We start from the raw sequence: 27,299 nt of genomic DNA on the forward strand, positions 1-27,299 counted from the left end.
CATGAGGAGGGGCAGGAGGCGGGCAGAGGCCGAGCAGTGGAGCCGCTGCGCTCTGCATGAGGAGGGCAGGAGGCGGGCAGAGGCCGAGCAGTGGAGCCGCTGCGCTCTGCATGAGGAGGGGCAGGAGGGCGGGCGGAGGCCGAGCAGTGGAGCCGCTGCGCTCTGCATGAGGAGGGCAGGAGGCGGGCAGAGGCCGAGCAGTGGAGCCGCTGCGCTCTGCATGAGGAGGGGCAGGAGGGCGGGCGGAGGCCGAGCAGTGGAGCCGCTGCGCTCTGCATGAGGAGGGGCAGGAGGGCGGGCGGAGGCCGAGCAGTGGAGCCGCTGCGCTCTGCATGAGGAGGGCAGGAGGCGGGCGGAGGCCGAGCAGTGGAGCCGCTGCGCTCTGCATGAGGAGGGCAGGAGGCGGGCAGAGGCCGAGCAGTGGAGCCGCTGCGCTCTGCATGAGGAGGGGCAGGAGGGCGGGCGGAGGCCGAGTAGTGGAGCCGCTGCGCTCTGCATGAGGAGGGGCAGGAGGCGGGCGGAGGCCGAGCAGTGGAGCCGCTGCGCTCTGCATGAGGAGGGCAGGAGGCGGGCGGAGGCCGAGCAGTGGAGCCGCTGCGCTCTGCATGAGGAGGGCAGGAGGGCGGGCGGAGGCCGAGCAGTGGAGCCGCTGCGCTCTGCATGAGGAGGGGCAGGAGGGCGGGCGGAGGCCGAGCAGTGGAGCCGCTGCGCTCTGCATGAGGAGGGCAGGAGGCGGGCGGAGGCCGAGCAGTGGAGCCGCTGCGCTCTGCATGAGGAGGGGCAGGAGGGCGGGCGGAGGCCGAGCAGTGGAGCCGCTGCGCTCTGCATGAGGAGGGGCAGGAGGCGGGCGGAGGCCGAGCAGTGGAGCCGCTGCGCTCTGCATGAGGAGGGGCAGGAGGCGGGCGGAGGCCGAGCAGTGGAGCCGCTGCGCTCTGCATGAGGAGGGGCAGGAGGCGGGCGGAGGCCGAGCAGTGGAGCCGCTGCGCTCTGCATGAGGAGGGCAGGAGGCGGGCGGAGGCCGAGCAGTGGAGCCGCTGCGCTCTGCATGAGGAGGGGCAGGAGGGCGGGCGGAGGCCGAGCAGTGGAGCCGCTGCGCTCTGCATGAGGAGGGGCAGGAGGCGGGCGGAGGCCGAGCAGTGGAGCCGCTGCGCTCTGCATGAGGAGGGCAGGAGGGCGGGCGGAGGCCGAGCAGTGGAGCCGCTGCGCTCTGCATGAGGAGGCGCAGGAGGGCGGGAGGAGGCCGAGCAGTGGAGCCGCTGCGCTCTGCATGAGGAGGGCAGGAGGGCGGGCGGAGGCCGAGCAGTGGAGCCGCTGCGCTCTGCATGAGGAGGGCAGGAGGGCGGGCGGAGGCCGAGCAGTGGAGCCGCTGCGCTCTGCATGAGGAGGGCAGGAGGGCGGGCGGAGGCCGAGCAGTGGAGCCGCTGCGCTCTGCATGAGGAGGGGCAGGAGGGCGGGAGGAGGCCGAGCAGTGGAGCCGCTGCGCTCTGCATGAGGAGGGCAGGAGGGCGGGCGGAGGCCGAGCAGTGGAGCCGCTGCGCTCTGCATGAGGAGGGGCAGGAGGGCGGGCGGAGGCCGAGCAGTGAAGCCGCTGCGCTCTGCATGAGGAGGGGCAGGAGGGCGGGCGGAGGCCGAGCAGTGGAGCCGCTGCGCTCTGCATGAGGAGGGCAGGAGGGCGGGCGGAGGCCGAGCAGTGGAGCCGCTGCGCTCTGCATGAGGAGGGGCAGGAGGGCGGGCGGAGGCCGAGCAGTGGAGCCGCTGCGCTCTGCATGAGGAGGGGCAGGAGGCGGGCGGAGGCCGAGCAGTGGAGCCGCTGCGCTCTGCATGAGGAGGGGCAGGAGGCGGGCGGAGGCCGAGCAGTGGAGCCGCTGCGCTCTGCATGAGGAGGGGCAGGAGGGCGGGAGGAGGCCGAGCAGTGGAGCCGCTGCGCTCTGCATGAGGAGGGGCAGGAGGGCGGGAGGAGGCCGAGCAGTGGAGCCGCTGCGCTCTGCATGAGGAGGGCAGGAGGCGGGCGGAGGCCGAGCAGTGGAGCCGCTGCGCTCTGCATGAGGAGGGGCAGGAGGGCGGGAGGAGGCCGAGCAGTGGAGCCGCTGCGCTCTGCATGAGGAGGGGCAGGAGGGCGGGAGGAGGCCGAGCAGTGGAGCCGCTGCGCTCTGCATGAGGAGGGCAGGAGGCGGGCGGAGGCCGAGCAGTGGAGCCGCTGCGCTCTGCATGAGGAGGGGCAGGAGGGCGGGCGGAGGCCGAGCAGTGGAGCCGCTGCGCTCTGCATGAGGAGGCGCAGGAGGGCGGGCGGAGGCCGAGCAGTGGAGCCGCTGCGCTCTGCATGAGGAGGGGCAGGAGGGCGGGAGGAGGCCGAGCAGTGGAGCCGCTGCGCTCTGCATGAGGAGGGGCAGGAGGGCGGGCGGAGGCCGAGCAGTGGAGCCGCTGCGCTCTGCATGAGGAGGGGCAGGAGGGCGGGAGGAGGCCGAGCAGTGGAGCCGCTGCGCTCTGCATGAGGAGGGGCAGGAGGGCGGGGGGAGGCCGAGCAGTGGAGCCGCTGCGCTCTGCATGAGGAGGGGCAGGAGGGCGGGAGGAGGCCGAGCAGTGGAGCCGCTGCGCTCTGCATGAGGAGGGGCAGGAGGGCGGGGGGAGGCCGAGCAGTGGAGCCGCTGCGCTCTGCATGAGGAGGGGCAGGAGGGCGGGCGGAGGCCGAGCAGTGGAGCCGCTGCGCTCTGCATGAGGAGGGCAGGAGGCGGGCGGAGGCCGAGTAGTGGAGCCGCTGCGCTCTGCATGAGGAGGGGCAGGAGGCGGGCGGAGGCCGAGCAGTGGAGCCGCTGCGCTCTGCATGAGGAGGGGCAGGAGGCGGGCGGAGGCCGAGCAGTGAAGCCGCTGCGCTCTGCATGAGGAGGGCAGGAGGCGGGCAGAGGCCGAGCAGTGGAGCCGCTGCGCTCTGCATGAGGAGGGGCAGGAGGCGGGCGGAGGCCGAGCAGTGGAGCCGCTGCGCTCTGCATGAGGAGGGCAGGAGGCGGGAGGAGGCCGAGCAGTGGAGCCGCTGCGCTCTGCATGAGGAGGGGCAGGAGGGCGGGCGGAGGCCGAGCAGTGGAGCCGCTGCGCTCTGCATGAGGAGGGGCAGGAGGCGGGCAGAGGCCGAGCAGTGGAGCCGCTGCGCTCTGCATGAGGAGGGCAGGAGGGCGGGCGGAGGCCGAGCAGTGGAGCCGCTGCGCTCTGCATGAGGAGGGCAGGAGGGCGGGCGGAGGCCGAGCAGTGGAGCCGCTGCGCTCTGCATGAGGAGGGCAGGAGGGCGGGCGGAGGCCGAGCAGTGGAGCCGCTGCGCTCTGCATGAGGAGGGCAGGAGGCGGGCGGAGGCCGAGCAGTGGAGCCGCTGCGCTCTGCATGAGGAGGGGCAGGAGGGCGGGAGGAGGCCGAGCAGTGGAGCCGCTGCGCTCTGCATGAGGAGGGCAGGAGGCGGGCGGAGGCCGAGCAGTGGAGCCGCTGCGCTCTGCATGAGGAGGGGCAGGAGGCGGGCGGAGGCCGAGCAGTGGAGCCGCTGCGCTCTGCATGAGGAGGGCAGGAGGCGGGCGGAGGCCGAGCAGTGGAGCCGCTGCGCTCTGCATGAGGAGGGGCAGGAGGGCGGGAGGAGGCCGAGCAGTGGAGCCGCTGCGCTCTGCATGAGGAGGGGCAGGAGGGCGGGAGGAGGCCGAGCAGTGGAGCCGCTGCGCTCTGCATGAGGAGGGCAGGAGGGCGGGCGGAGGCCGAGCAGTGGAGCCGCTGCGCTCTGCATGAGGAGGGCAGGAGGGGGGCGGAGGCCGAGCAGTGGAGCCGCTGCGCTCTGCATGAGGAGGGGCAGGAGGGCGGGAGGAGGCCGAGCAGTGGAGCCGCTGCGCTCTGCATGAGGAGGGGCAGGAGGGCGGGCGGAGGCCGAGCAGTGGAGCCGCTGCGCTCTGCATGAGGAGGGGCAGGAGGCGGGCGGAGGCCGAGCAGTGGAGCCGCTGCGCTCTGCATGAGGAGGGGCAGGAGGCGGGCGGAGGCCGAGCAGTGGAGCCGCTGCGCTCTGCATGAGGAGGGGCAGGAGGCGGGCGGAGGCCGAGCAGTGGAGCCGCTGCGCTCTGCATGAGGAGGGGCAGGAGGGCGGGGGGAGGCCGAGCAGTGGAGCCGCTGCGCTCTGCATGAGGAGGGGCAGGAGGGCGGGCGGAGGCCGAGCAGTGGAGCCGCTGCGCTCTGCATGAGGAGGGGCAGGAGGGCGGGGGGAGGCCGAGCAGTGGAGCCGCTGCGCTCTGCATGAGGAGGGGCAGGAGGGCGGGCGGAGGCCGAGCAGTGGAGCCGCTGCGCTCTGCATGAGGAGGGGCAGGAGGGCGGGCGGAGGCCGAGCAGTGGAGCCGCTGCGCTCTGCATGAGGAGGGGCAGGAGGGGGGCGGAGGCCGAGCAGTGGAGCCGCTGCGCTCTGCATGAGGAGGGGCAGGAGGGGGGCGGAGGCCGAGCAGTGGAGCCGCTGCGCTCTGCATGAGGAGGGGCAGGAGGCGGGCGGAGGCCGAGCAGTGGAGCCGCTGCGCTCTGCATGAGGAGGGGCAGGAGGGCGGGGGGAGGCCGAGCAGTGGAGCCGCTGCGCTCTGCATGAGGAGGGGCAGGAGGGCGGGCGGAGGCCGAGCAGTGGAGCCGCTGCGCTCTGCATGAGGAGGGGCAGGAGGGCGGGGGGAGGCCGAGCAGTGGAGCCGCTGCGCTCTGCATGAGGAGGGGCAGGAGGGGGGCGGAGGCCGAGCAGTGGAGCCGCTGCGCTCTGCATGAGGAGGGGCAGGAGGGCGGGCGGAGGCCGAGCAGTGGAGCCGCTGCGCTCTGCATGAGGAGGGCAGGAGGCGGGCGGAGGCCGAGCAGTGGAGCCGCTGCGCTCTGCATGAGGAGGGCAGGAGGCGGGCGGAGGCCGAGCAGTGGAGCCGCTGCGCTCTGCATGAGGAGGGGCAGGAGGCGGGCGGAGGCCGAGCAGTGGAGCCGCTGCGCTCTGCATGAGGAGGGGCAGGAGGCGGGCGGAGGCCGAGCAGTGGAGCCGCTGCGCTCTGCATGAGGAGGGGCAGGAGGGCGGGCGGAGGCCGAGCAGTGGAGCCGCTGCACTCTGCATGAGGAGGGGCAGGAGGGGGGCGGAGGCCGAGCAGTGGAGCCGCTGCGCTCTGCATGAGGAGGGGCAGGAGGGCGGGCGGAGGCCGAGCAGTGGAGCCGCTGCGCTCTGCATGAGGAGGGGCAGGAGGGCGGGCGGAGGCCGAGCAGTGGAGCCGCTGCGCTCTGCATGAGGAGGGGCAGGAGGGCGGGAGGAGGCCGAGCAGTGGAGCCGCTGCGCTCTGCATGAGGAGGGCAGGAGGCGGGCGGAGGCCGAGCAGTGGAGCCGCTGCGCTCTGCATGAGGAGGGCAGGAGGGGGGCGGAGGCCGAGCAGTGGAGCCGCTGCGCTCTGCATGAGGAGGGGCAGGAGGCGGGCGGAGGCCGAGCAGTGGAGCCGCTGCGCTCTGCATGAGGAGGGGCAGGAGGGCGGGCGGAGGCCGAGCAGTGGAGCCGCTGCGCTCTGCATGAGGAGGGGCAGGAGGGCGGGCGGAGGCCGAGCAGTGGAGCCGCTGCGCTCTGCATGAGGAGGGGCAGGAGGGGGGCGGAGGCCGAGCAGTGGAGCCGCTGCGCTCTGCATGAGGAGGGCAGGAGGCGGGCGGAGGCCGAGCAGTGGAGCCGCTGCGCTCTGCAGACGCCCCCGCGGACCCTGGCTCTGCAGCGAGGCCGGCACGTGAGCGGGGCTGTGGGTGCGGGGCGGAAGCGCTTGAGGGGCACGCGGGGCTGCCGGGTGCCCAGTACTGAGCGGGGCGGGCTGGTCTCCAGCCGGTAACTGGACACGTGCAATGGCCGGGCGCGTGCTCCGGCTGCTCCGTGCCTGGCGCTGGCTGTGAGCGCGCGAGGCGACGCTGCCGCGGTAACTGCCCTGGAGCCAACCGCCGTGGCAGGCAGCCGGGAACCATGGCAACGCCAGGCCCCGCCCGCCACCGTTGGACGCCGCACGACCCGCCCATGACCCCACTGTCACGCCACGGCCGCGGGCCTCGCGGGCTCGTTGATTGGAGGGCGGCGGCGCGGGGGGGGGGGCGCACGCGCCGGGCTGCGCGGCCGGTTGTGACCCTGGGAGCCGCGATGCAGCGCGTGGCGCTGGTCACCGGCGCGAGCAGGTGCGGGGGGGCCCTGAGGGGATCCTGGGGGGCCGGCCGGCCTGGGGGGGGCACTGAGGGGATCCTGGGGGGCTGGCCGGCCTGGGGGGGGCACTGAGGGGATCCTGGGGGGCTGGCCGGCCTGGGGGGGGCACTGAGGGGATCCTGGGGGGCCGGCCGGCCTGGGGGGGCCCTGAGGGGATCCTGGGGGGCCGGCCGGCCTGGGGGGGGCACTGAGGGGATCCTGGGGGGCCGGCCGGCCTGGGGGGGGCACTGAGGGGATCCTGGGGGGCTGGCCGGCCTGGGGGGGGCACTGAGGGGATCCTGGGGGGCCGGCCGGCCTGGGGGGGCCCTGAGGGGATCCTGGGGGGCTGGCTGGCCTGGGGGGGGGCCCTGAGGGGATCCTGGGGGGCTGGCCGGCCTGGGGGGGGCCCTGAGGGGATCCTGGGGGGGCCGGCTGGCCTGGGGGGGGGGCACTGAGGGGATCCTGGGGGGGGGCACTGAGGGGATCCTGGGGGGCTGGCCGGCCTTGGGGGGGCCCTGAGGGGATCCTGGGGGGCCGGCCGGCCTGGGGGGGCCCTGAGGGGATCCTGGGGGGCTGGCCGGCCGGGGGGGGCACTGAGGGGATCCTGGGGGGCCCTGAGGGGATCCTGGGGGGCTGGCCGGCCTGGGCGGGGCCCTGAGGGGATCCTGGGGGGCCGGCCTGGGGGGGGGCACTGAGGGGATCCTGGGGGGCCGGCCTGGGGGGGGGCACTGAGGGGATCCTGGGGGGCTGGCCGGCCTGGGGGGGGCCCTGAGGGGATCCTGGGGGGCCGGCCGGCCTGGGGGGGGCACTGAGGGGATCCTGGGGGGCTGGCCGGCCTGGGGGGGGCCCTGAGGGGATCCTGGGGGGCCGGCCTGGAGGGGGGCACTGAGGGGATCCTGGGGGGGCACTGAGGGGATCCTGGGGGGCTGGCTGGCCTGGGGGGGGCCCTGAGGGGATCCTGGGGGGCTGGCTGGCCTGGGGGGGGCCCTGAGGAGATCCTGGGGGGCCGGCCGGCCTGGGGGGGGGCACTGAGGGGATCCTGGGGGGGTCTTGAGGGGATCCTGGGGGCCTGGCTGGCCTGGGGGGGGCACTGAGGGAATGCTGGGGGGCCTTGAGCGGATCCTGGGGGGCACTGAGGGGACATTGAGGGAATCCTGGGGGGCTGGCCGGCCTGGGGGGACATTGAGGGGATCCTGGGGGGCTGTGGGAAGCCTTGAGGGGATCCTGGGGGGCACTGAGGGGATATTGAAGGGATCCTGGGGGGCACTGAGGGGATATTGAAGGGATCCTGGGGGGCTGGCTGGCCTGGGGGGACATTGAGGGGATCCTGGGGGGCTGGCTTGGGGGGGCACTGAGGGGATCCTGGAGGTTTGGGGGGCACTGAGGGGATATTGAAGGGATCCTGGGGGGCTGGCTGGCCTGGGGGGACACTGAGGGGATCCTGGAGGTTTGGGAGTCACTGAGGGGATATTGAAGGGATCCTGGGGGGCTGGCTGGCCTGGGGGGAGCACTGGGGGGATCCTGGAGATTTGAGGGTCACTGAGGGGATAGTGAAGGGATCCTGGGGGGCTGGCTGGCCTGGGGGGGGGCACTGAGAGGGTGCTGCTGCTCGGGCGAGCTGGCACCAGACGCATGTTGACTCGGCTCTTCTCTCCCTGGCCTGTTACAGTGGCATTGGCTTCGCGCTGTGCAAGCGGCTGCTGCAGGAGGACGCTGGGGTCCAGCTGTGCCTGGCCTGCAGGAACATGCAGAAGGCCACCGCCACCAAGGCCATGCTCTTAGCTGCCCACCCCTCCGCCCAGGTCAGCCTTGTGCACCTGGATGTCAGCAGCCTGGAGTCCATCCTGTGGGCAGCCAGCGAGATCCAGCACAGGTGCATGAGGCCGCCTGAGTGTGGAAGGGGATGGGTGCTGTGCCCCCTGCCCAGGCTGGGCCAAATGGGCAGTGTGTTCACTCAGGCTAGAGGACAAATATGCTCTCTCCTCAAGTGCAGCTGGTGCTGTTCCAATCCATTTCTAAATGCCATGTAGCATATATAGGCAGGGGGGGCTTACTGGCCTAGCTTGCGACTACTTCCTGAAGCACACCAATCAGGCCCTGCAAGGTTTCGTGCAGCCCTGATCCTGGGCATTATGCTTGGTCAGAAGTGGAAATTCAGTGTGTACGCCACGAAGGAATGCTGAAAGCCTCTCTTCTGCCATTTAGCTTCTCTTTCACCTATCACAATCCAAAAGTATACCACTGAGCCTGAAATACTTACGTTTTCCCTGAACCCAGGAGCACAGGGCAGCTCTAGATAGGAAGTGATCTGTTTGCCTCTTGTTTCAATATTGGTGGCCACAATGTTTCATCTTGAAGGGAGGAGTTGGCTTTCCAAGGGTTTCCCTAAAATCTTTGGCTACCTTGTGTATCCTTGGCTATCTGGTGTTAGCAGAACTCCAGAGAGCTACAGGTATGCTGAGCACCATGCTATCTAGATCTGTTCTGAGAGGGTTAGACAACAGCAAAAAACACATCCCCTTCAGGAATCTTGTCTGTACCAAGACTCCCAGTATTGCTTCCCATCTCCCCAAATGAGCTGAACTGGTAGTAGCAACAGTCGGAAGTCTAATTCTTCCACTGCAGGTCAGGGCACTTCTGGGTTCCTTAATTCCCCACTTACCTATATCTCAATGTTGGTGAAGTTTTGTTTACACACTGCTTTGAGATCTGTAGTTGGAAATCAGTAACTGCAGAGTTACTGTGGTTATGGTCGGTGTTATCTGTTGGGACTGGGATTGTTATATTAGCCTATGGAAGTTAGGTGCCTAAATCTCACTGAATTAATCTCATCTTATTTTCTCTTGCAAATCCCGGTAGCTTGCTGGAATTTGAAGTATATAGAAGTTTGGAAAATAAATTACTTGTGGGCATCAGTTACATTTTAAGAATCCTTGATTTTAATCTTTAACACTCCAGCTTTTGTGGGATTTTCTGTTCAGAGTGACTTTTATGGTTCAGATCTCTATAGTGGACTCAGTCAAGAACTCTAAATCAAAGTACTTTCATAATATGGGGAAATTTATTCTGAATCCTAGTTCTCGATCTTGCCTAGTTTTATTTTGGAAGTGACATCTTCATGATTAGTTTAATGCTTCCTTGAACTTCAAAATACAGAAATGGCTTGTCTCTTAGGCTAAGTCTATGCTGCAGGCTTCTTGTGCAAAAACTGTTTTGCGCAAGAGTTCTTGTGCAAAAGGTCTTCCACAAGAGCGCGTCCACACTGCCATGTGCTTTTGCGCAAGAGCGTCTATGGCAGCGTGGACGCTCTCTTGTGCAAGATAGCTCTGACGACCATTTTAGCCATAGGGGTTTCTTGCACAAGAAATTCATGTTGCCTGTCTACACTGGCTTCTTGTGGACGAGCTCTTGTGTAAGAGGGATTACTCCTCATGGGGAGAGGAATAACTCTTCCGGAAAAAGCCCTGTTTTCCAACTCTGTGTTGTAAATTTACTTGCGCAAGAACGTACATGCAGTGTAGACACCTGGCAAGTTTTTGCTCAAGAACAACAGCAAAAAATACATCCCCTTCAGGAATCTTGTCTGTACCAAGACTCCCAGTATTGCTTCCCATCTCCCCAAATGAGCTGAACTGGTAGTAGCAACAGTCGGAAGTCTTGTGCAAAAAGCCTGCAGTGTAGACATAGCCTTACTGTTTCCATTGTGGGCTAGTATCACCAGCTTTTTAAAAGATGTGCTTTAGGTAATAGCCATAACCAACCATACTGTTTGTGTTTCTCATGTGTAGGTTTCAGCACTTGGACTATCTCTTCCTGAATGCTGGGATCATGCCGAATACCCATGTTAACTTCAAAGCACTTATCTCTGGTCTCTTCTCTGGGTACAAGATACCATCCTTAAGTAACAATCAGATACTTTTCTCTTTCTGATTTGAGAAGGGGGAGAGAGAAGAAATGGATGATGGTATGAATGAATATTCCAGTCATTCACTGAGATTTTTGGATGACTGAGAATGTGAGAGATTGTTAATGCCACTCACGTTAGTGAGTAGTTATCTAAAAGGTGAACAGATCTTCCTTCTGGTATAGTCTTTACTTAGAAAGTCAGATGTGCATGCTGATCTCCAAAGGCCTTCTTCTCAGAAGAGTTTACAGTTCAGGTAAAGCTGGAAGGCTTGCCAAACGATTCAGTGGATGATAACTAATGCTAAGATTTGGTCATGGATATTTTTAGTACAAGTCCTGGACAATAAAGAGCAATTCACTGAAGATGTGATCTGTATGTGACTTTTGCTAAAGAAATCTGTGCAAAAAAATGGGGATCTGTGGGTCTCCACACTGCCTGCAGCTGTGAGGCAGCCAGAAGCTCTAGTCAATTCCACTGTGGGTTGGATGTCAGAGCTCTAGGGTCCCCCTGCCTGCTTGGTTGCCAGGAGCTGTGGACTGCTCTTGCGACAGTGACACTGTAGTATCTCGGGGCCATCCTGCAGCTCCTGCCCAACACAGGCTGGAGTCACAGAGGTTGCTGGAAGTCATGGATTCTGTGACTTCTGCAACCTCTGACTAAATTGGAGCCCAGGCCACAGGCTCTCATTTAGTATGTGAGCAGCAAAAATTGGAGCTGGCTGAAGTCTTTCAAAGTTTAGTTGAAAGGTATTTAATTTTTTTAAAAATACAAAGCAAACTAACAACCTCCTGGCACCTGGATCTTGGTTTTTGCAAAATTTATGCTCTTAAATATGTAAAAGATTATCAGAATTCTTCCTTTTGAAACGGGATTTTTGAAATATCAAAGGGACTATTTTGAACTTTCAAAATGAGCACTGCTTCTGAATTTGATTCTGCGAGGAGTTTTTCAATCTTTTGTAGTGCTGGTCAAAATACTAAACTGGTGAGTGGGAATGTTGTAGAATTGTTTAATAAACTCGTGCCTGAAGAAGCAGTAGCTATCTAAAATCTCAGCTGTTGCCCTCTCATTTTATTCCAGGGAAGCAGTCCACATGCTGAGTACAGCGGAGGGGCTGTTAACTCAAGAAGATAGTGTCACTTCAGATGGCCTACAGGAAGTGTTTGAAACCAACCTCTTTGGGCATTTCATACTGGTAATGATGCTTCTGACAGTCAAGCCCTGATTTTGGGTCAGTGTACTAGTTGTACTAGTTTTGGGTTAAGCAAGAATTAAATGAGTTTGTTTCAGCTTTCTGGTTCCAGTATTCCTGTATATTGACCCAGTGAGGAGTATAGCTGAGCAATGTGCAGTGGCCCATGCATAAGGCAGGAGGCTACACCATTCCTTGTGCATATCCTGGCCTTGTCAGCTGTCTCCTAGTGACTGAAGAAATCCCAGACCTGGCTGCTATTCAGTGTGAAGGCAACATTGGTTACTGAAAGAGTTAGATTTACCTTGTGGTAACTCTGTGCAGCCAGCAGACCTGCTGGCCCTAAGAACAAAGGCTTGGGTTTCACTGCTTTGCAACCTGTATAGCAAGTTACTCCTGCACAAAGTGAGCACAAACTATAAAATGGGTCTGCTGCACCCAAAGGCTGTCTTCCCCCTCCCCCCCCCCCCTTCCCTAGCAGGGGTCAGCCTTCCTGGAGCACCAGTGATGTGATTCTTCACTAGTTTCTTGTGCAGCCAGCTAACCCAAACTCCTTCCCTCTAGAGCAGCATAGCTCAGAAATGGGAATTGTTTTCAGATGTCCTTGGGATACTCCTGAAGCAGATAAGAACTTTTATCTCCTTAGATTCGGCAGCTTGAGCCTCTGCTATGCCGTCTTGAAAAGCCCTCCCAGCTCATCTGGACCTCTTCCAGCAATGCCAGGAAGTCTGCTTTCAGTCTCATGGACTACCAGCACAGCAAAGGCAAAGAGTCTTACAGTTCCTCCAAATATGCCACTGATCTTGCTAGTGTAGCTCTGAACAAGCACTTTAACAAGCAGGTGAGGGTGTCTATGATGCAAAGTTGTCACACTTAAGCACATGGGCCTCAGAAATGCTGATAGGGTGGCATGCTTTTCAGTTGCAGTAGCATGAGGATGCATAGTTGTGTACCATTTAGCTTAATAAATTGTTTCATGAATGTGAAGGAGCTTGGGTAGGGGGAGTTTTGAGTAGGTATGATTGGTAGGATGTGACGGGAAATGTTTGGTGCAGAAGTTGCGTTATGTTTGAAATATTCATAGATGAGCTTAGAAGCTGTAGACTTGCTTTTAAGGACAGTCATGTGCTATCTTCATTGGCTGCGTTGTATTGATATTTAATAAACTTTCCAGTCTGGACTCATCCACCTGATTGCCTACTCCATCACACAAATTAAGCGGTCTATCTAGTGTTGCAACCTGTCTCCATGATGGCTAAAGAAACGTTTTAGAGGAAGGTGCAAGAAACTCGTATGGGACAGTAATAGAATAATTTGCCTGAGAGAGAAACTTCTGCCAATTGATGTGGCTTATGCTCAGTGGTAGAGGTTGAGAGGCCTCTTAAAATACTTACTTGATATGACCGAGGATGGGCTTGTAATTCGTGGCATGGCAGCAGATATCTGTGTGGGAGCTGCTGACTGTCCTACACTAGACTCTCAGACAAGAGGCAGGGCCTTCCCTCTCATGGGCCTGTGATTGGAATGAATGCTAATATCCCCTTGTTCTGTGCCAGTCCGCAAGTGGCCACTTTCTTTCTGGAAAGAGTTGCTATTTTTGGCTGCTACCTAACTGCTATTTGGTGGGAGAGGGGATTAGCTATATGTCAAGGATGAGGAGTGTGTAATACTTCTCTACACCTCTCTGCTCACTGCTGTGCAGGAGTATCTGCTGGCTTTACACTATGAAGCCTTTGGAAGGTGTGAGCCACCTGACAAATATTGTCTTGTTTGTCCTTTCCAAGCAGATTTGTAGCATTTATTGTTGGCTTGTCTCCTCCGCAGGGGCTGTATTCCAGTGTAGTTTGTCCAGGTCTTGTGATGACTAACCTGACTTATGGAATCCTGCCGTCTTTCTTTTGGAAGCTGCTTATGCCCATCATGTGGATAGTGAGTAATCTCCTGGAAATCCATTTTCAGGTTCTCATTATGCTGGGATGGTAATGGAGTGAAATGTCTTCGGTGAAAAGGCAATGTCCTTCATTCCTGGTGTGAAGGGAAATGCTGCAGGTTGGCCTCTCACCCCTTCCTTGGATCCAGGGAACTGCTTGCTGACCTTGCCTTAAAGGGCATGTACTTTCATATAGCAGTTACGCTGCGGAAGGTACCTCACCAGGCTTATGGTGAACAAGAGCCGCTACCAGTTCAGTCTTCTGGTTCAGCCTGTCAGCAGCTCCTTCCATGTTTGCCAAGTGCGTGGCAGTTATTGCCGCATTCCTGCGCAGGTGACTGGCACAGGTAGTGTTCTGATCAAGGGCTGCTCCAGGGCTCAAGTAGAGGTACAGGTTGACTTTATAGGAATGATGTTTGATGAACATGGGGAAATCAACTCTTCCCTGTTCAGCAGATAGTACTGCTCCTGTGAATTCTGAACTTGACACAAGCCAGGGCATACCTCCCAGAAGCGCGGTTTCAGGCCCTGAGTGACATCATTCAAAGTTTCATGCAGCTTCCCACCAACACAGCAAGGAATAGCCTGAAACTTCTAGGACACATGATTGTTTGGTGCAACATGTCAGGCTCTCCAAATGTGGCTAGCCTTGATGTATTGGCTGGCTCGCAACAGTTTGGACAGGTCATGACTGGCTCAACTGGCCCTTGACTGCCTCCAGTGGTGGCTTGATTCACAAAAAGTGTGTGTAAGAGTCCCCTTCACTCACCGTTAGCCATCCCTCTCTCTAGCAACAGATGCGTCAGCCTTGAGCTGGGAAACAGATTTGGGAGGCCTCAAGACACCAGGTACTTATCTCAGACAGAACTCATTCTCCATATCAATGTCAGAGAATTGAGTGGTATGACCAGCATGCTGTCCTCTGAGCTAGCTTGCCAGGGAGATGTGTAGCGATTATGGCAGACAACACCATGTTGATGGTTTTATATCAACAAAGGGGAGTGCATGCTTTTCTCCCCTGTGTCAGGAAGCCCTTGGGCTATGGGACATTTGTGTAGAACAGTCAATACACCTACAAGCATTCTACCTCTCCAGAGCACAGAATGAGTTGGTGGACTGTCTCAGCAAATTATTCTATGGCCAAAAGTGGCCCTTAGCATATGCCCTGTGCAGGGGGTTTATGGCTGCCATGTCCAGGAGAGAGTGGTCTCTCCCATTGCTGTCTTGTGGGGCTGGAAGAGCATGCCTCTTCCCCACTCCGAAAACCTTAGCCTCACCCCTGCCAAAGATCATCCATGAGTAGAATGAATTTTGCTCTGTGCCCCAATATAGAGGTGATATGTCACGCACCTTCATATGGGTGCACATAATAAAATTGGTTCCGCACACAGACATCATAAATTAGAGGGAATACTGGTTCTTCATACCCAGAAATAGTGAACATCATTTTCCAACAGTGAGGCTTTTCCCCAAATAGACCTCTTTGCTCTGTGATGCAACAGGAAGTGAGCAGGGCGGGTCTTTGGGGAAGGGGCAGGATGTAGGGGAAGAAACAGAATAGATCTTGAGTTGTTCTTAAATTCCAAAAATGGTCTGGGCATAAAAGGGTTGGGGATCACTGTTCTACTATCATTGGATGACGGGCTGTCCCAAATTGTACTCCACTTACAGCTTGGGAGCCCGCTCAGGAAGGAGGTAGCTGGAATAAAGGAATATTGAGGCTCCAGGGAGGCCACCCAGTAGCAGGGAAAAGCCTGGTAGTGGCTTGTTGGCCATCTGGATGGTTGTAGTGAACCTACAGGTGGCCCTGGGTTGAAGATAATTATCCCTCTAGCTAGAGGCAGGGGGCCTTAACTCGAGGGATGGGAGAGCAGTTGGCTCTGCCGCTAGCAGCAGAGGGCCTTGTGTCTTGACCCTGTAACTGACCTCTGGGGAACCCAGTCTTGGTTACCTGCTCATGGCATAGGTTCTAGTAAGTCTCATTTCTTATTCCCTTTCAGATCCGTTTTTTCACCAACACTTACACGCTAACTCCATACAATGGTGCAGAAGCTCAGGTATGTAGCATGGCTCACACCTCACATCACTGCTTGTCTGCAGTGTATTACTCCTTCCAACCCACAGGTGTCTGATGCTGGCTGTGAATGTCTCTTCCGCCAGAGGAATGCATACACAGCAGCATTTCTTTACCTTTGTCCTGTGCATCTGAATTGCTTTCCACATGAAAGGTTAAAACACTGAGCTGGTATTTGAGGTTCTTCAAACAAATGGCTTTTCATCCCCTTTTTCCTCACCCATTGAAAACAAAAAACAAACGCCTCCTGCAGAGAGAGACTGTAGTCTCCAGATGGCACCTGAGATGGTCCCTGCTGCTCTTACCCTAACCAGGACCTGTATTAGTAGACGTAAGGCCAGAGGGAACTCTGCAGGTCCGAGTAAACAGGCCATAGAACTAGACCCAGTAATTCTTGCATCAAGCAGAAACCACAAGCAGCCTGTATTGAAGCTCAGCATAAGTGTAATTAGAGTCCATTAGGAGCATGGATTGTCCTTTTCCTAGTACCACAGGAAACAGGCCAGTACCTCTCTGAAGCTCCACTAGAGTATCTCATTGAGGACACTGAGCGGCTTGGCATTAGGGGTGTAAAATCCTGTTTGTTTAGTTAACCAGTTAAACATTGTTTCACTGGTTAACCAATTAAAGGGGGCAAGCAGGACTGGAGCAGATCCATGTACCAAGGCTGGGCTGGAGCAGCTCTCACCGCTGCTAGGATCTGCTCCAGCCGGCCCTATCCATGGCGGGCCTGGGTACCCTGCAGCAGGGAGCAGACCGGAGCAGCCAGTAAGGGAGATGCTTACAGGTTAACTGGGTAACTTCACCTCCCTACTTGGCATCCTCTTACCCTGCATGTGGCCAAGCTGTGTTCTGAAACGCAAGGCTGTTCGGAGAAGCTGGGCTGCCTGCTGACATGACTGTGCTGCAATTGTCTTTAAAGGTCTGGCTCGTCAGACAGAAGCCAGAGTCACTGGATGCACTCACGAAATATCACAGCTGCACTTCACCGCTGGGGGGGAACTATGTGGAGTCCCGGAAGGTAAATACAACAGCAATGATTCTGAAATCAAACGGACTTTCGAGTAGTTTCTGTGCCAACAAAATATTCTTCAAATTGTATTTGTCATAAATAAAAGTGGAGGCTCCAGCGTGGCAGGGAGAAGTACAGGCAGGCGCCTGGCTGCACAGAGGTGGGAGATCACTCTCCAGCTCCCTTCCCTAGGGCGCAGACTTCGTGGCGATGCTACACCTGGTCCTGCTGTAGAAACCCTGTGCCTGTCCTCTGTGCCCAGCGTGTAGGCAGGCTCAGCCTGGTAGTATCCAAGCTGGGGATAGGGGCTCTGTGTGGTGCAGTCTAGGTGTGGGTGGCTCTGGGAGGGGTCCAGGTACAGGAGTTCATTCTGGGTGCATGGGCAGTGGAGCTCAGTAAAAGGGGGTCTAGGTGTGGGGGCCTAAGTGGGGAAGTTTAGGTGCTCGGAGAGTGGGCCTGGGTGGGGTTCCAGCTGCAGCTACTTGGGACACAGTGGGGTGGGGATCCAGGTGTGTAGGGGGTGGTCCAGGTGCAGTGGGTGGGGGGGCTCATTGGGATGCAAGCGCAGGAGGATCAGCAGGAGGTGTGGTTACAGAGGAGGGAGTTTGGATGTAAAGGTGATGGGGCTGGACGGGGTGAAGCTTGGTGGGATGAGGTTCTGGGTGCAGGAGGGAGGTTGGGCAAGGGCTTGTGGGGATGGAGTGGGTCTAAAGACACACAAGTTGGGCGGGGGGGAGAAGCTTCCTGTGCAGTGATGTCCAACTCCAGGGTGAAGAGTGAGGGAAGCAGGGACTGGGGGAGTGCAGAACTTCCTGCAGCTATGGATGGGTCTGGCCCAAGCTGCTCCTGTATGGGTAGGGGAAGAGGAAGTCCTGTCTCAGCTGGGACTCGCAGATGAGCCAGGACTGGGTAGGAGCCACCATCTCTCTAGAACACTCCACATCCCCCACTGCTGTGGCGATCTCTCTCTGCTGGCTGTTCTGGGTCCCTAAGCAATGCTGCTGGGGAGTGTTGCATGACCACGCTCGCAGAGGGGAAAGGGAAGCTGAGAGGGATGTGAATTCTGCACACATGCAGTGGCCCAGAATTCGCCCAAGAGTACAAACTGTAGGAAATGGGCCGGCCCATATTGGCTGAGGACCTTGCTGACGCTTATTCTCTACTGTGCAGTGCCCGGCCTAGTGTGCCAGTCTGTGAATGCACTGCCTCGTGACTAGCAGCAGAGTGTCTAGGTGGGTGGCCTGAGTAGGCATTACAGGGCCATTCCTTCTAAGCCCCCCCCACCGGCCCTTCTGTGTCACCAGCAGAAGGCTTGATGCAACTTCTCACAGCGAGGAGGAAGCTCAATGGACCTGTAGAGGGATTGGCTTGAACTTAAGTTCACAGGAGTCCTATGAAAACCAGCCTGGGTTACAGCCCTTCCCATTCCCTTCAGAGCCAGTGAGAGGTACGATACCTGGAGGCTTTCTGCTGCTGAGCAGTGGAGAGAGGATCTCCTCTCCTCTCGCTGCTGCCCACAAGGACACTGCGGGACAGCGAAGTGGGGGGGAGTATTTTCTTTCTCCCCATTTCATAGACTCTGTAGGAAGTTCAAAGTGCAGGCTCTATGCTGGCTGTACAGCTAAACCTTACTCAGCTTTTGTAGCAAGTGCACAAGAGAGCTGCAGCGTATTGTGCTTGACACTGCATAGATATGACAGTTTCTGCCCCAGGGAGCTTACAGCTTTGGGCACAGCGAACCAGTGGCAGCAGGAGGGGGCGTTACCGTCCAGCTAGCTGACTGGGCTGATTGGCCTGTACTTTGTTCTGTCTGGGTGGGCAGCTGGAGTGCAGTGCAGGAGGCCAGGCAGGCCTGAGATGTAAGAGCAAGGAGTGGGGAGGAAGCAATGCAATGGGCAGGCATGGGGTGCTCAGCAGAGTCGGAGCCTGCAGCCACTGACACCATAGCAAGAGAGAGTTCCCGGTCCAGAGTCAGACTGGGGGTGAGAAGGCCTGTGATGGCTCCTGGAGGGCCTGGATTTCACCCCCTGCATTCTCAGGCGTGGCTAATGCTGGCTGTCTTGGGAAAGCACCTCAAGGGGGCTTCAGCAATGCACATCATGCAAGTTCCTCCTCGCTTAAGCTGCTGCTTCCTCACTGCAGAGGCTGTGGTTTGCCCCGTGTGCTTGGCAGCTTGTGCTAATGCTGAAGGAGAAAGCAGTGTCTCCACACGTCCCACATGAATCCGCTTTCTTTTAGTTGGGGCTGTCGCTAACCCTTGTGAGTCCTAACCCTGACTCCCTGATGTGGCTGAGTGGTTATCTTTCAGGAGAACACCAAACCTGTGCTTGGCTTTGTCTGTCTCTGGCAACATCGAGAGGTCTAATACGACTGCTCTGGTTTTCTTGCAGATGGATGTGGATGAAGAAATTGCTGAGAGATTTTATCAAAAGCTGTTAGAACTGGAGAAGCAAGTCCTAGCAAGATTGACTGTTCCTTTGAGTCCCAAATAACAAATGTAGACCGTGCCTCCAAGGGCAAATCTCTCTGGCACTAGTGACAATGGAGTTCCTTCTAAGTGGGTACGAGGCATTTGCAGTGTCGGCCTTTCTGGAATCATGTGGCTTTGTAGCCTCTCCTCTTCTGCGTAGGCCCTGTCTGCACTTACCAGGAGAGTGGGGCGGTGGGGGTTGATTTTAGCCGCTCTAGGAAACACCTGCTAAATTGACCACTGATTGTGCTCCCATTAACTGCAGTACTCCAGCAGATTGAGAAGCAAAAGGAGAATCAATGGAGTTTCTCCCATCAACCCCTTGCAGTGGAGACACCACAGTAACTTGATCTAAGGTATGTTGACTCCAGCTACACTATTCATGTAGCTGGAGTCGCATACCTGGAGTCGCGTACCTTAGTTTGACATTGCCCCCTAGTGTAGCCCTGGCCTCAGTCTGGGAAGGGTTATTCTCCTGGAATTGAAGATGAGAGAGACACTGTAGTCCTGGAGTCCAGTACAAGACTGCTCTTTACACTCTAACACTTCCTAGTATCCTGCCGAAATCAGGCCTCCAGTCTGTGTATGTCATGGTCTTGGTAATAAAGTGCAGTCGCCAAGAACCACTGAGAAAAAGCATGAATGTGTTGAAGGCGCCATCAGAGCATAAGTGAAAAAGGTGGAAGGGCTGATCTTGGGCAGAAGGCTTTGTACTGGGCAGTGGGATCTCCTCCCAGGCTTCCTGGATAGCCACATGTGACTGCCAAGGTCAGAGTCCTCAAAAGCTGATTGGTATGTCTACATGGACACAAAGGCTACGTCTACACTGGCATGATTTTCCAAAAATGCTTTTAACGGAAACGTTTTCTGTTAAAAGCATTTTCGGAAAAGCGCGTCTAGATTGGCAGGATGCTTTTCCGCAAAAGCACTTTTTCCGGAAAAGCATCCATGGCCAATCTAGACGTGGTTTTCCACAAAAAAGCCCCGATTGCCGTTTTCGCAATTGGGGCTTTTTTGCAGAAAACAGTACTGTGCTGTCTACACTGGCCCTTTTGCGCAAAAGTCTTTCGGAAAAAGACTTGCCCAAATGGGAGCAGCATAGTATTTCCAGAAAATCACTGACGATCTTACATGAGATTCAGTGCTTTTCTGGAAATTGATTTTGCGGAAAAACTTGCCAGTCTAGACACAGCCTTAGTGTGCATGCTAGGTACTGACAGAGCAAAGCGCACTAGCAGGGCTGTGGTAACTGCTGCAACACAATTTGGCTGGATGCTCTTTAGGTTGTATACGAGACAAATTCACATCCAGCCTAATATTGTGAATCACCCGCAGGGGCCAAGGCATAGATTGGGAGCTGGTGGGAATTGGGGGCTATTCTATTACCGTAGCACAGAGCAGCCCTAGTCATGGTTGAGGACCTGCTATGCTAGGCGCTGTACCAACAGGCCACAAATGGCCCTGCTGCAAAGAGTCACAAGATACAAACATGGCTGCCTCAGAAGAGCCTGCCTTAGAGCACTAGAATTAGATCCTTAGGAGTGAAGGGAAAGCCTTCCCTAGTGGTTAGAGCTTTGGGATTCGTGTAAACTGGGTTGATTCCCTGGGTGCTCTTCAGCTTATCGCTTGCCCCTCAGCCTCAGAAACAGTTTTTAAACAGCCACAGGCTCCTTCCAACTGCTGCCTGCAGAGCCCAGTGCCAGGATGTGGGGCAGCCCCACAGGGGTGAGGAATGTGGCTTAGGACATGGTAGAACCCCCACGAGGTGCAGCAGACACATGTCCTCCTCTGCAGAGCCCCGCACCTTGGAGGATGCTCTGGGTGGTTTGGGGAGATCTCCCCTGCCCCATGCTTCTACAAGGCTTCTGAGGCATAGAGGGTTCAGAGACGAGCCATGAGGCCCATTTGAGGTCTGGCCATCCTGCCTGTGAGAGAGGGACAAATTCAGCTTCATCTCTTAAGCTTATTGAAGAGAAGCTGGCTAAGAGGTCATGTGGTGATGGGCTACAAATACCTGCATGGGGAGGAGATTTGAGAGGAGAGGGCTCTTCAACCCATCGGACACGGGCAAAATAAGAGTTGGAAGTTGAAGCTAGATGAACTCGCATTGGGAGAAAGGGGCAACTTATTTACAGTGAACGTAAACCACCTCAAGAAGAGTGGTGCAGTCCCAGCTAAAACCTTTCTGGCTGCAGAGGGTGTCTCTTGGGGAAAGCTGTGCGGGGTACCTGGCTAAAATTCCCTGGCCTGTCAATCGATGCCCTAACGGCCCCAGGCTGCAAGCAGACCACCTTTTCCTATGGGTGACCCTCACACGCCTCCTTTGAGGAAGGAGCCATCATTCAGGACTGTGCTGCTGCTGGGAGGCTGGAGTCAAGTTGTTTTCATGCCCAAAGATTTCTTGCAGGCTCAGTTCCTTCTCGGAGGCTGGGATGCCCTTGTGCCGGATATACCGGGCCTTCCTGGCTTCAGCATACAACTCCAGAAATGCAGGCCTGCTGACTGTGGGCTGGAGGTGGCTGTTGTGGGGGGCATAGGCACCTACAGCGGAGCTCAGCTTCTCGGGGCCAAAGGGAGGTATCCTCTCTGTGGCGCTGGTGAGCTGGAGCATGGTGTCTCTGCCATGTGCATGGCTGGCCTTGGCCTGCCCCTGGGACAGCACTGTGGGGTCTCTGTTGGGTTCTTCCTGCTGTGCCCGCTTGGCAGCGATGTTCAGCCGCCTGGCGAGGGAATGCCTGAGGTCTGTGATGGAGCTCGCAGCTTTGGCCTGGGTGCACAGTGAGGCCAGCCCAGGCCTTCCAGAGGACTCCTGCCTTGCATCATCCAGGATAGCACCAACACGTGTCTGTTGCAAGGGTGATTGGGCTGCTCCCGGGAGCCCCTCCATCTTGGGCAAAGTACTTCTGGGTGCTCTGGAAAGGAGGGAAGAGAGAGGATGGAAACCTCTGCAGTCACTGGCCAGCAGCTCTCCCTCAATCACCTGCTTCCCATGACTGCCCAGTGGTTCTGCCGGGTGAAGCTCCTTCACAGAGCCCTGAACACAGGGCTCCCCCCCGCCAGCCCATGCTGCAGTGAGAGGGAGAGCCTTGCACGCGTCCAACGAGTGTGCCAGGCTGCAGCCCCTTTTCCAGCTCCCCTAGAACCTTCCCAGGTTATGGCTGCACTTCTCCCTGTAGCACACCCCAGCCGTGGCCCCACAGCTCCTCAGTGTGGCCCGCTGTGGCCAGATTCCACCAAGACCAGGGTGTGGGATGGGGAGGTGCTCTCAACTGTGGGGCCTACTTCCATTGCTCCATTCGGGCATCCAGGCAGAGTTCCTCTGGGCCATGGCTGCTGGCTCCCTGCGTGGTGGTGAGGAGCAGTGGGCGCTGGCTGGGGTTCTCTGCTCATTGTCCCCCTCTAGCTCCCTGCTACTGAGCCTGTGACCCAAGTTCCCATCCCTGTGCCCTTCATTCACTTGTCTTGGGTCCAGTGGCCCTTCCCCATGGGCTGGCGGAGGGACCAGCAGCTGTGGGCAGGTTTGTGCTCAGCCACGTTCCCAGGAGCTCCGTAGGTGCTGTGCCAGGCTCCCAGCAGAGCTCCTCCAGCCACGCCCATACATGGGCTGGGCATTGCTCCCTTCGCCCACACAAGCCATATTTTTCCAATAAGGTGTTTTCTTTTGTCAAAAAACCCAGACTTAGTGGTCGTGCACACCCCACCCCCCTCTTTTTTTTGCAAAGTGAGTTTGTGTACAGTGATGTTTTTCATTGTTTTAAAAACATCGAAGTGAAAAATGTATTTTAAAAGTACCAACCGTTTGGGATATTTGCTATGGGTTTTTTGTTTCCCAATTATTGTAAAATGCCCATTGAGTATGTTTTACTCTTTCTCCTATTTTTCCACTGGAACAAGAAAGGGGAAGGTAAAAAAAGAAAAAGTGGGAAAATAACACATTTTCACTTTATAACTTTTTCGTTGCAAGAAAATAAACTAAAAATGGAAAAACTACATTTTTGTCTTTCCCCTTTTCTCCCATGTCCCTTTGTCTTGTTAGTGTGACAGACAAGTGTTTGTTTCCTGCTGCTTTTTGCTGTCTTGCATCCTTTTGCCTGCTCTGTAATGTCAAAAGACCCTCAAGCATGGACCGGAGCTCAGCTTATCCTTTGCTGCTCTGTCTTTTGCCAAAAGCAGGGACATTTTGAAATTAGCAAGTGGCCAAAGGAAAAATGCTACAGGAAATAGAGACAAGTAGCTATCCCTTCCACATTACTCATTTTATTGTACTCAGCGGCTATGCGGGGCGGGAGGGAGCACAGTCAACTCAAATCTGACATTTCAAAAGTCCAAAATTTTGAAGTTTTAATAATTCAAAGATTTTTGGAAATTATTTATTTTTTAAATGGCTCAATTTCACCCCCTGTGCCAAAGGGACAAGATCACCAGTTCAACAGTTTTCATGAACTTGTGAGATAGCCCCAGGGCAGCTGACTACAATAGATTGGTGATAGAAATGTAGCCGTGTTAGTCTGGGGTAGTTGAAGCAAAATGCAGGACAATGTAGCACTTTACTACAATAGTTTGGTGAGAGCAGACATACCAGCAGCTTAGTGAATGCTTTCCTGTTCCCTGAATAAACTGACTAGAGACTTCTACCATGTAATCAAGGCAGCCAACAGGCACCTGAAGCTAATTAAGAGCTCACCTGAAGCAGTAGGCTAATCAGACACCTGTTGCCAATTAAGGCCTGCTGGGCTACTTTAAAAGGTTTCCCCTCCGCTAAGGAAGGGGAAAGGAGAAGTGTGACAGACTGAGAGGGAGAAGTTGCTGCTGAGAAAGGAAAGTGTTTGTGCTAGAGCAAGAAAGTTTGCTCAGACCCCAGGGAGAAGATACTAGGGGAGTGTTTGGGGAAGTGGCCCAGGGAAAAGGCTGCTGTATTGGGGCTAGAGGAAAACCCCATCAGTTGCTGCTACTTAGCATCCCTGGGCTGGAATCTGGAGTAGTGGGTGGGCCCGGGTTCCCCCCAACCCATCACACACCACTAAAAAGTCTGTTCCTGGACAGAGAGGCCAGGAAGGATGGCGGAGGGGTTTCACCAGCGATGAGAGGCTCAGTATGCTGTGGTGCTGGCCTCTAGACAAGGTAAGAGGCAGGTTGGAGGGTCACCGTGAGCCTCTGGGTCAGACAATAACTGCCTAGCATGCAGAACCCACGGGGCTTGACCGGAGCTTTGCCAGGTGTGTGTTTCTGTTAGTAAGGGCTGGGTGCTGGTCTCCTGTGCATGTAACTTCTCTCAGGACAAGATGTGTGGCCTGGGATAAGCTTGTCCAGGCTGGAAGTGACACCTCTGCTCCCATCCCCCCTTAGCAATGAGATCTCTAGCCAAAGGCAGCTCAGCATGTTTGTAGCCATCTAACTCCCTCCTGCCACCCACCCCTGCTCACCCCATGGCTCTCACTGCCCCAAAGGCAGGAGATGGCTGCAGCCCTCAGCAGAGCCTTGCCCCTGTTTGGCTGGGTCCTGTGGCTGAATGGACACGTGTGTTCGGGCTGCCAGGCTGTGGTCATGAGACACACTTACCTCAGTCGCTCCCCTCGGCTGGTGCTATGTGGCTGCCCTGACATAGTGGGGAGCATGGGCAGAGCTGGCCTTTTACCAACCATCTGGGAGAGGCCCTCTCCTGTTGCGTGGGCCGCCTTCTGGGAATTGCCTAAGACACCGGCAAACACTGGTCACTAATCATGGAGCATGCTGGAGAGCCCAGGGCCCACCTAACGCCCCCTACGAAGGCACAGTTATGGCTGGGGGCCAGGCTGGCCGGCAATCTCGCCTTCCCTTTGGCCACCACCGCTTGCCGTACAAGCCTCTCGTCACTGGGCCTTTCACCTCCCTGCTTGTGACCCAAATTCCCATCCCGGCTTTGCCCTCCCATATTCACCTCTGGGCCCCAGCCTCCGCTGTGTCTTCTCCCATGTTGCTCCCACCCACCTAGCCGGCTGGTTCTCGCCGGCCCGGGGCTCTCTCCTCCTTAAAACCCAGCCGGCCACGCAGGCCTAGCCCCCCGCTTCTCCTGGTCAGTGCCCGCCGGCGTGGGCCCCTCCGACTGCCTGTGGGGCTGTGATTCAGTCAGTGTTTGCAATGGGGCAGGAACTTTTATGGTGGCACAGAAGCAATTTTCAAGTCCTGTGAGGCTTCGTAAATAAACCCTGAGACCGGGCAGCAGGGCATGGCACCAACAGTCCCATGAACAAACGCCCCACACAAATCTCACTACGGCACAAAAGATCTAGCAATCAGGTTGTCACCAGCAGCCCCTCTTTCCCATGCCCCTGACTTCACTTGGGCTAAGAGCGTCCGGCACGATGACACCTCACGGCACCGTCTTCCCGAAATGGCGCCTCCCTCCACTTCCACCCACCAGCAGCAGAAGTGCCCTGCAGAGGAAATGCACAGGCTGCTCGGAGACCTCTCCAGCGACCAGAAGAGCTGGAACGCTGCAACGGATCCCGACGCGCAAGCTCCGGGAGAGGGGCAGGTGCCACATAGTTACGCAGCCCAGCTATCACCAGTCCCAAGTAGCCCTGTGGCTCTTTCACTGGCCCCTTCTCCTGCTGGGCTTGCTGAGCAGAACTGGCCTCTCGGCGTGTCCCGTTTTGGAGGGTTCCTCTGGCACTGGGCTGGGGCTCTAGGGGCTGGGAGGGAGCCTCACCTTGTAGCAGTCTCTGTAGCTCCTTGTGGACCTGCCGCTGCGCTTTGATCACTGTGTTCATGTGGGAGAGTCGTGCTTCCTCTAAGTCCTGCAGCCCATGGTGGAGCCGCGCTTCAGCCTGCTTGGTGCGCCGGCGCTCCAGCTCCCAGCGCCTGGACTGGTCCCTCTCTGCCCGATGCATGGTGCCCAGTAACAGAGGGGAGCCCGCTGCGGCTGCCCCAGGGCAGTCCCAGAGCACAGCACTGTGGCAGGGACCTGAAACCGGACACACTCACAAGCCAAGGCGCTTTGGCTCCATCTCCCACCCAAGGACCTGACGCACTTAGCAGACCTGGCTGGCCTCACTCCCAGCCCCTCCATTTGCCAAGGCAGGAAGCCATTAGGAGACTTGCCCAGCCGTCAGTACCCCGGGCCGCGTTGCCGTGCACACAGCAGGCACCCCCAAACACTGGAGAATGTGGGGCAGGATGGGAAGTGTGGTGAGGCCAGCGCACGGAGAATGGGGGCATGAGGCATCCAAACTACAACTCCCATGAGGCATTGCTGTAGCGGCCGTTTTAGAATTGAAATGTTCAGTTTTTGACCAATTTTGGTGTAAATTGTAAAGTGTTTCATTATTTGACTGAAAAGTTGAGTTTCCATAGAAATAGAGCTGCACCCTCTAGCTCTAGCAATGTCAGCATGCTCGGTCTAGCTTTGCTGAGGGAAAAGCCTTGTCTGACCTGCTCTCTTTGCAGGCCAGCAGATCAGAACGCGGACAGCTCAGCAGGAAAGCTTTGACCTCTCTGGCCCTGTGGAATGAACGAGGCTGAGAGGGGCCAAAGCTAAGAGCTCTTTGGCTGAACGCTAAGCTGGGAGTGTGAGGTGTTGGAGGAAGCCTTCTGAGACCTGCATGGCTGAGAGCCAGCCCGGCCCCCCCAGCTACAGCGAGGGAATCCTGGGGAGAGGAGTCCTAACCCATCCAGGTGGCCAGGCGTTAGGCACCCCGGTGTCTCCGCGGAGACCGAGGGTGGCACAGGTGGTTTCCAGCGCTGCGGTGGGGAAGGCATAAGGGGGCAGGTATTGTGTGTTTGACCTGGCGCTGAGTCAGGCTTGGGAGGGAGGGGAAGATTTTTATCAGGGAAGGGCAGAAATGTGAACAACCACTTCCTTGCTGAGGAGCCGAGTGACCCATGAGCACTGAGCGCCTTAGAGCAGCCGTGCTTGTTAGTCCCTGGGAGACAATAGGACGTGTTCAGGCAGGTTAAATGATGCTGTGCCCTGCTGAAGTGCATCCAGTGAGGCACTGTGCCAGCCCACCGCTGGGGGGAATAGCGCACACCAGCCGCACAGTCCGTCCAGCTCCCCTGGCTAGCCCAGCACAGACAGGCTGCAAAAGCAGCTGCCAGTGCGCCAGCCTCTCCATCTGCAGCACCCAGCTCTGCCTGCCCTGGTGGTGCCACATCAAATGGTGCCAATGCACCTCAGCCCAGCCTGGCAGCTCCTCAGCCTCGCCCATCCCCCCACCCTGTAGACCCCGTACTCTGATTAGCATTATTGCTCTGTGGCAGCCCCGGGACCCCGCGGCATGGACCTCAGCAGTGCTGCTAAGTCCTGCAGCCCGTGGCTGAGCCAGGCTTCAGCCTGCTTGACACGCCAGGGCTCCAGCTCCCAGCGCTGGAATGGTTCCCCACCCCCACCCCATGGCTCTCCTGACAGACACTGAGTGGACCAGAGGCTGTTGGTGCTTTGGCTGAGACGTGTCCTCTGGGGCTGCCTGCCAAGCGGGCCAGCTCTGGAGAGCAGCAGGGGTGGAATTTCTTGCAGGCACTCGAGCAATAGACTCTGTGAGTGCTGTTGCCCTGGGCTCTTACCGAC

General features: G+C 57.9%; 2 protein-coding genes across 3 annotated transcripts; one reads left to right on the forward strand and one right to left on the reverse strand.

Annotated features, from left to right (window-relative positions):
* The first annotated feature begins 5,761 nt into the window (after window positions 1-5,761).
* HSD17B7 (hydroxysteroid 17-beta dehydrogenase 7) lies at window positions 5,762-19,378 on the forward strand. 2 transcript variants are annotated; one of them, XM_075937106.2, is made up of 9 exons: window positions 5,764-6,165; window positions 7,839-8,042; window positions 9,958-10,050; window positions 11,157-11,271; window positions 11,915-12,109; window positions 13,093-13,197; window positions 15,199-15,255; window positions 16,195-16,293; window positions 18,675-19,378. In XM_075937106.2, the coding sequence occupies exons 1-9, from the start codon at window positions 5,960-5,962 to the stop codon at window positions 18,774-18,776; spliced, it is 1,176 nt and encodes a 391-aa protein (XP_075793221.2). In that variant the 5' UTR covers window positions 5,764-5,959; the 3' UTR covers window positions 18,777-19,378. The 2 variants fall into 2 exon arrangements, with proteins under 2 accessions (XP_075793222.2, XP_075793221.2); XM_075937107.2 differs by lacking the exon at window positions 9,958-10,050 and having other exon boundaries at window positions 5,762-6,165.
* A 410-nt stretch (window positions 19,379-19,788) lies between these two features.
* CCDC190 (coiled-coil domain containing 190) lies at window positions 19,789-25,722 on the reverse strand. The gene is made up of 3 exons (XM_075937110.2): window positions 25,443-25,722; window positions 24,314-24,443; window positions 19,789-21,666 (listed from the first exon to the last, which is right to left on the reverse strand). The coding sequence occupies exons 1-3, from the start codon at window positions 25,621-25,623 to the stop codon at window positions 21,093-21,095; spliced, it is 885 nt and encodes a 294-aa protein (XP_075793225.1). The 5' UTR covers window positions 25,624-25,722; the 3' UTR covers window positions 19,789-21,092.
* Window positions 25,723-27,299: the final 1,577 nt, after the last annotated feature.

The sequence above is a fragment of the Pelodiscus sinensis genome, chromosome 9 (genome assembly GCF_052426305.1).
Source record: "Pelodiscus sinensis isolate ZL-2025 chromosome 9, ASM5242630v1, whole genome shotgun sequence".
Taxonomy (NCBI): Eukaryota; Metazoa; Chordata; order Testudines; family Trionychidae; genus Pelodiscus; species Pelodiscus sinensis.

Coding starts and splice junctions, on each gene's coding strand:
- HSD17B7 (XM_075937106.2), top strand. CDS start 5,960: ATGGCAACGCCAGGCCCCGCCCGCCACCGTTGGACGCCGCACGACCCG. Junction 8,043..9,957: donor GCCAGCGAGATCCAGCACAG/GTGCATGAGGCC, acceptor TCTCATGTGTAG/GTTTCAGCACTTGGACTATC. Junction 12,110..13,092: donor ACAAGCACTTTAACAAGCAG/GTGAGGGTGTCT, acceptor TCTCCTCCGCAG/GGGCTGTATTCCAGTGTAGT.
- CCDC190 (XM_075937110.2), bottom strand. CDS start 25,623: ATGCATCGGGCAGAGAGGGACCAGTCCAGGCGCTGGGAGCTGGAGCGC. Junction 24,444..25,442: donor GCTACAGAGACTGCTACAAG/GTGAGGCTCCCT, acceptor CCGGTGTCTTAG/GCAATTCCCAGAAGGCGGCC. Junction 21,667..24,313: donor AGCCGAGGGGAGCGACTGAG/GTAAGTGTGTCT, acceptor CCTCCTTTCCAG/AGCACCCAGAAGTACTTTGC.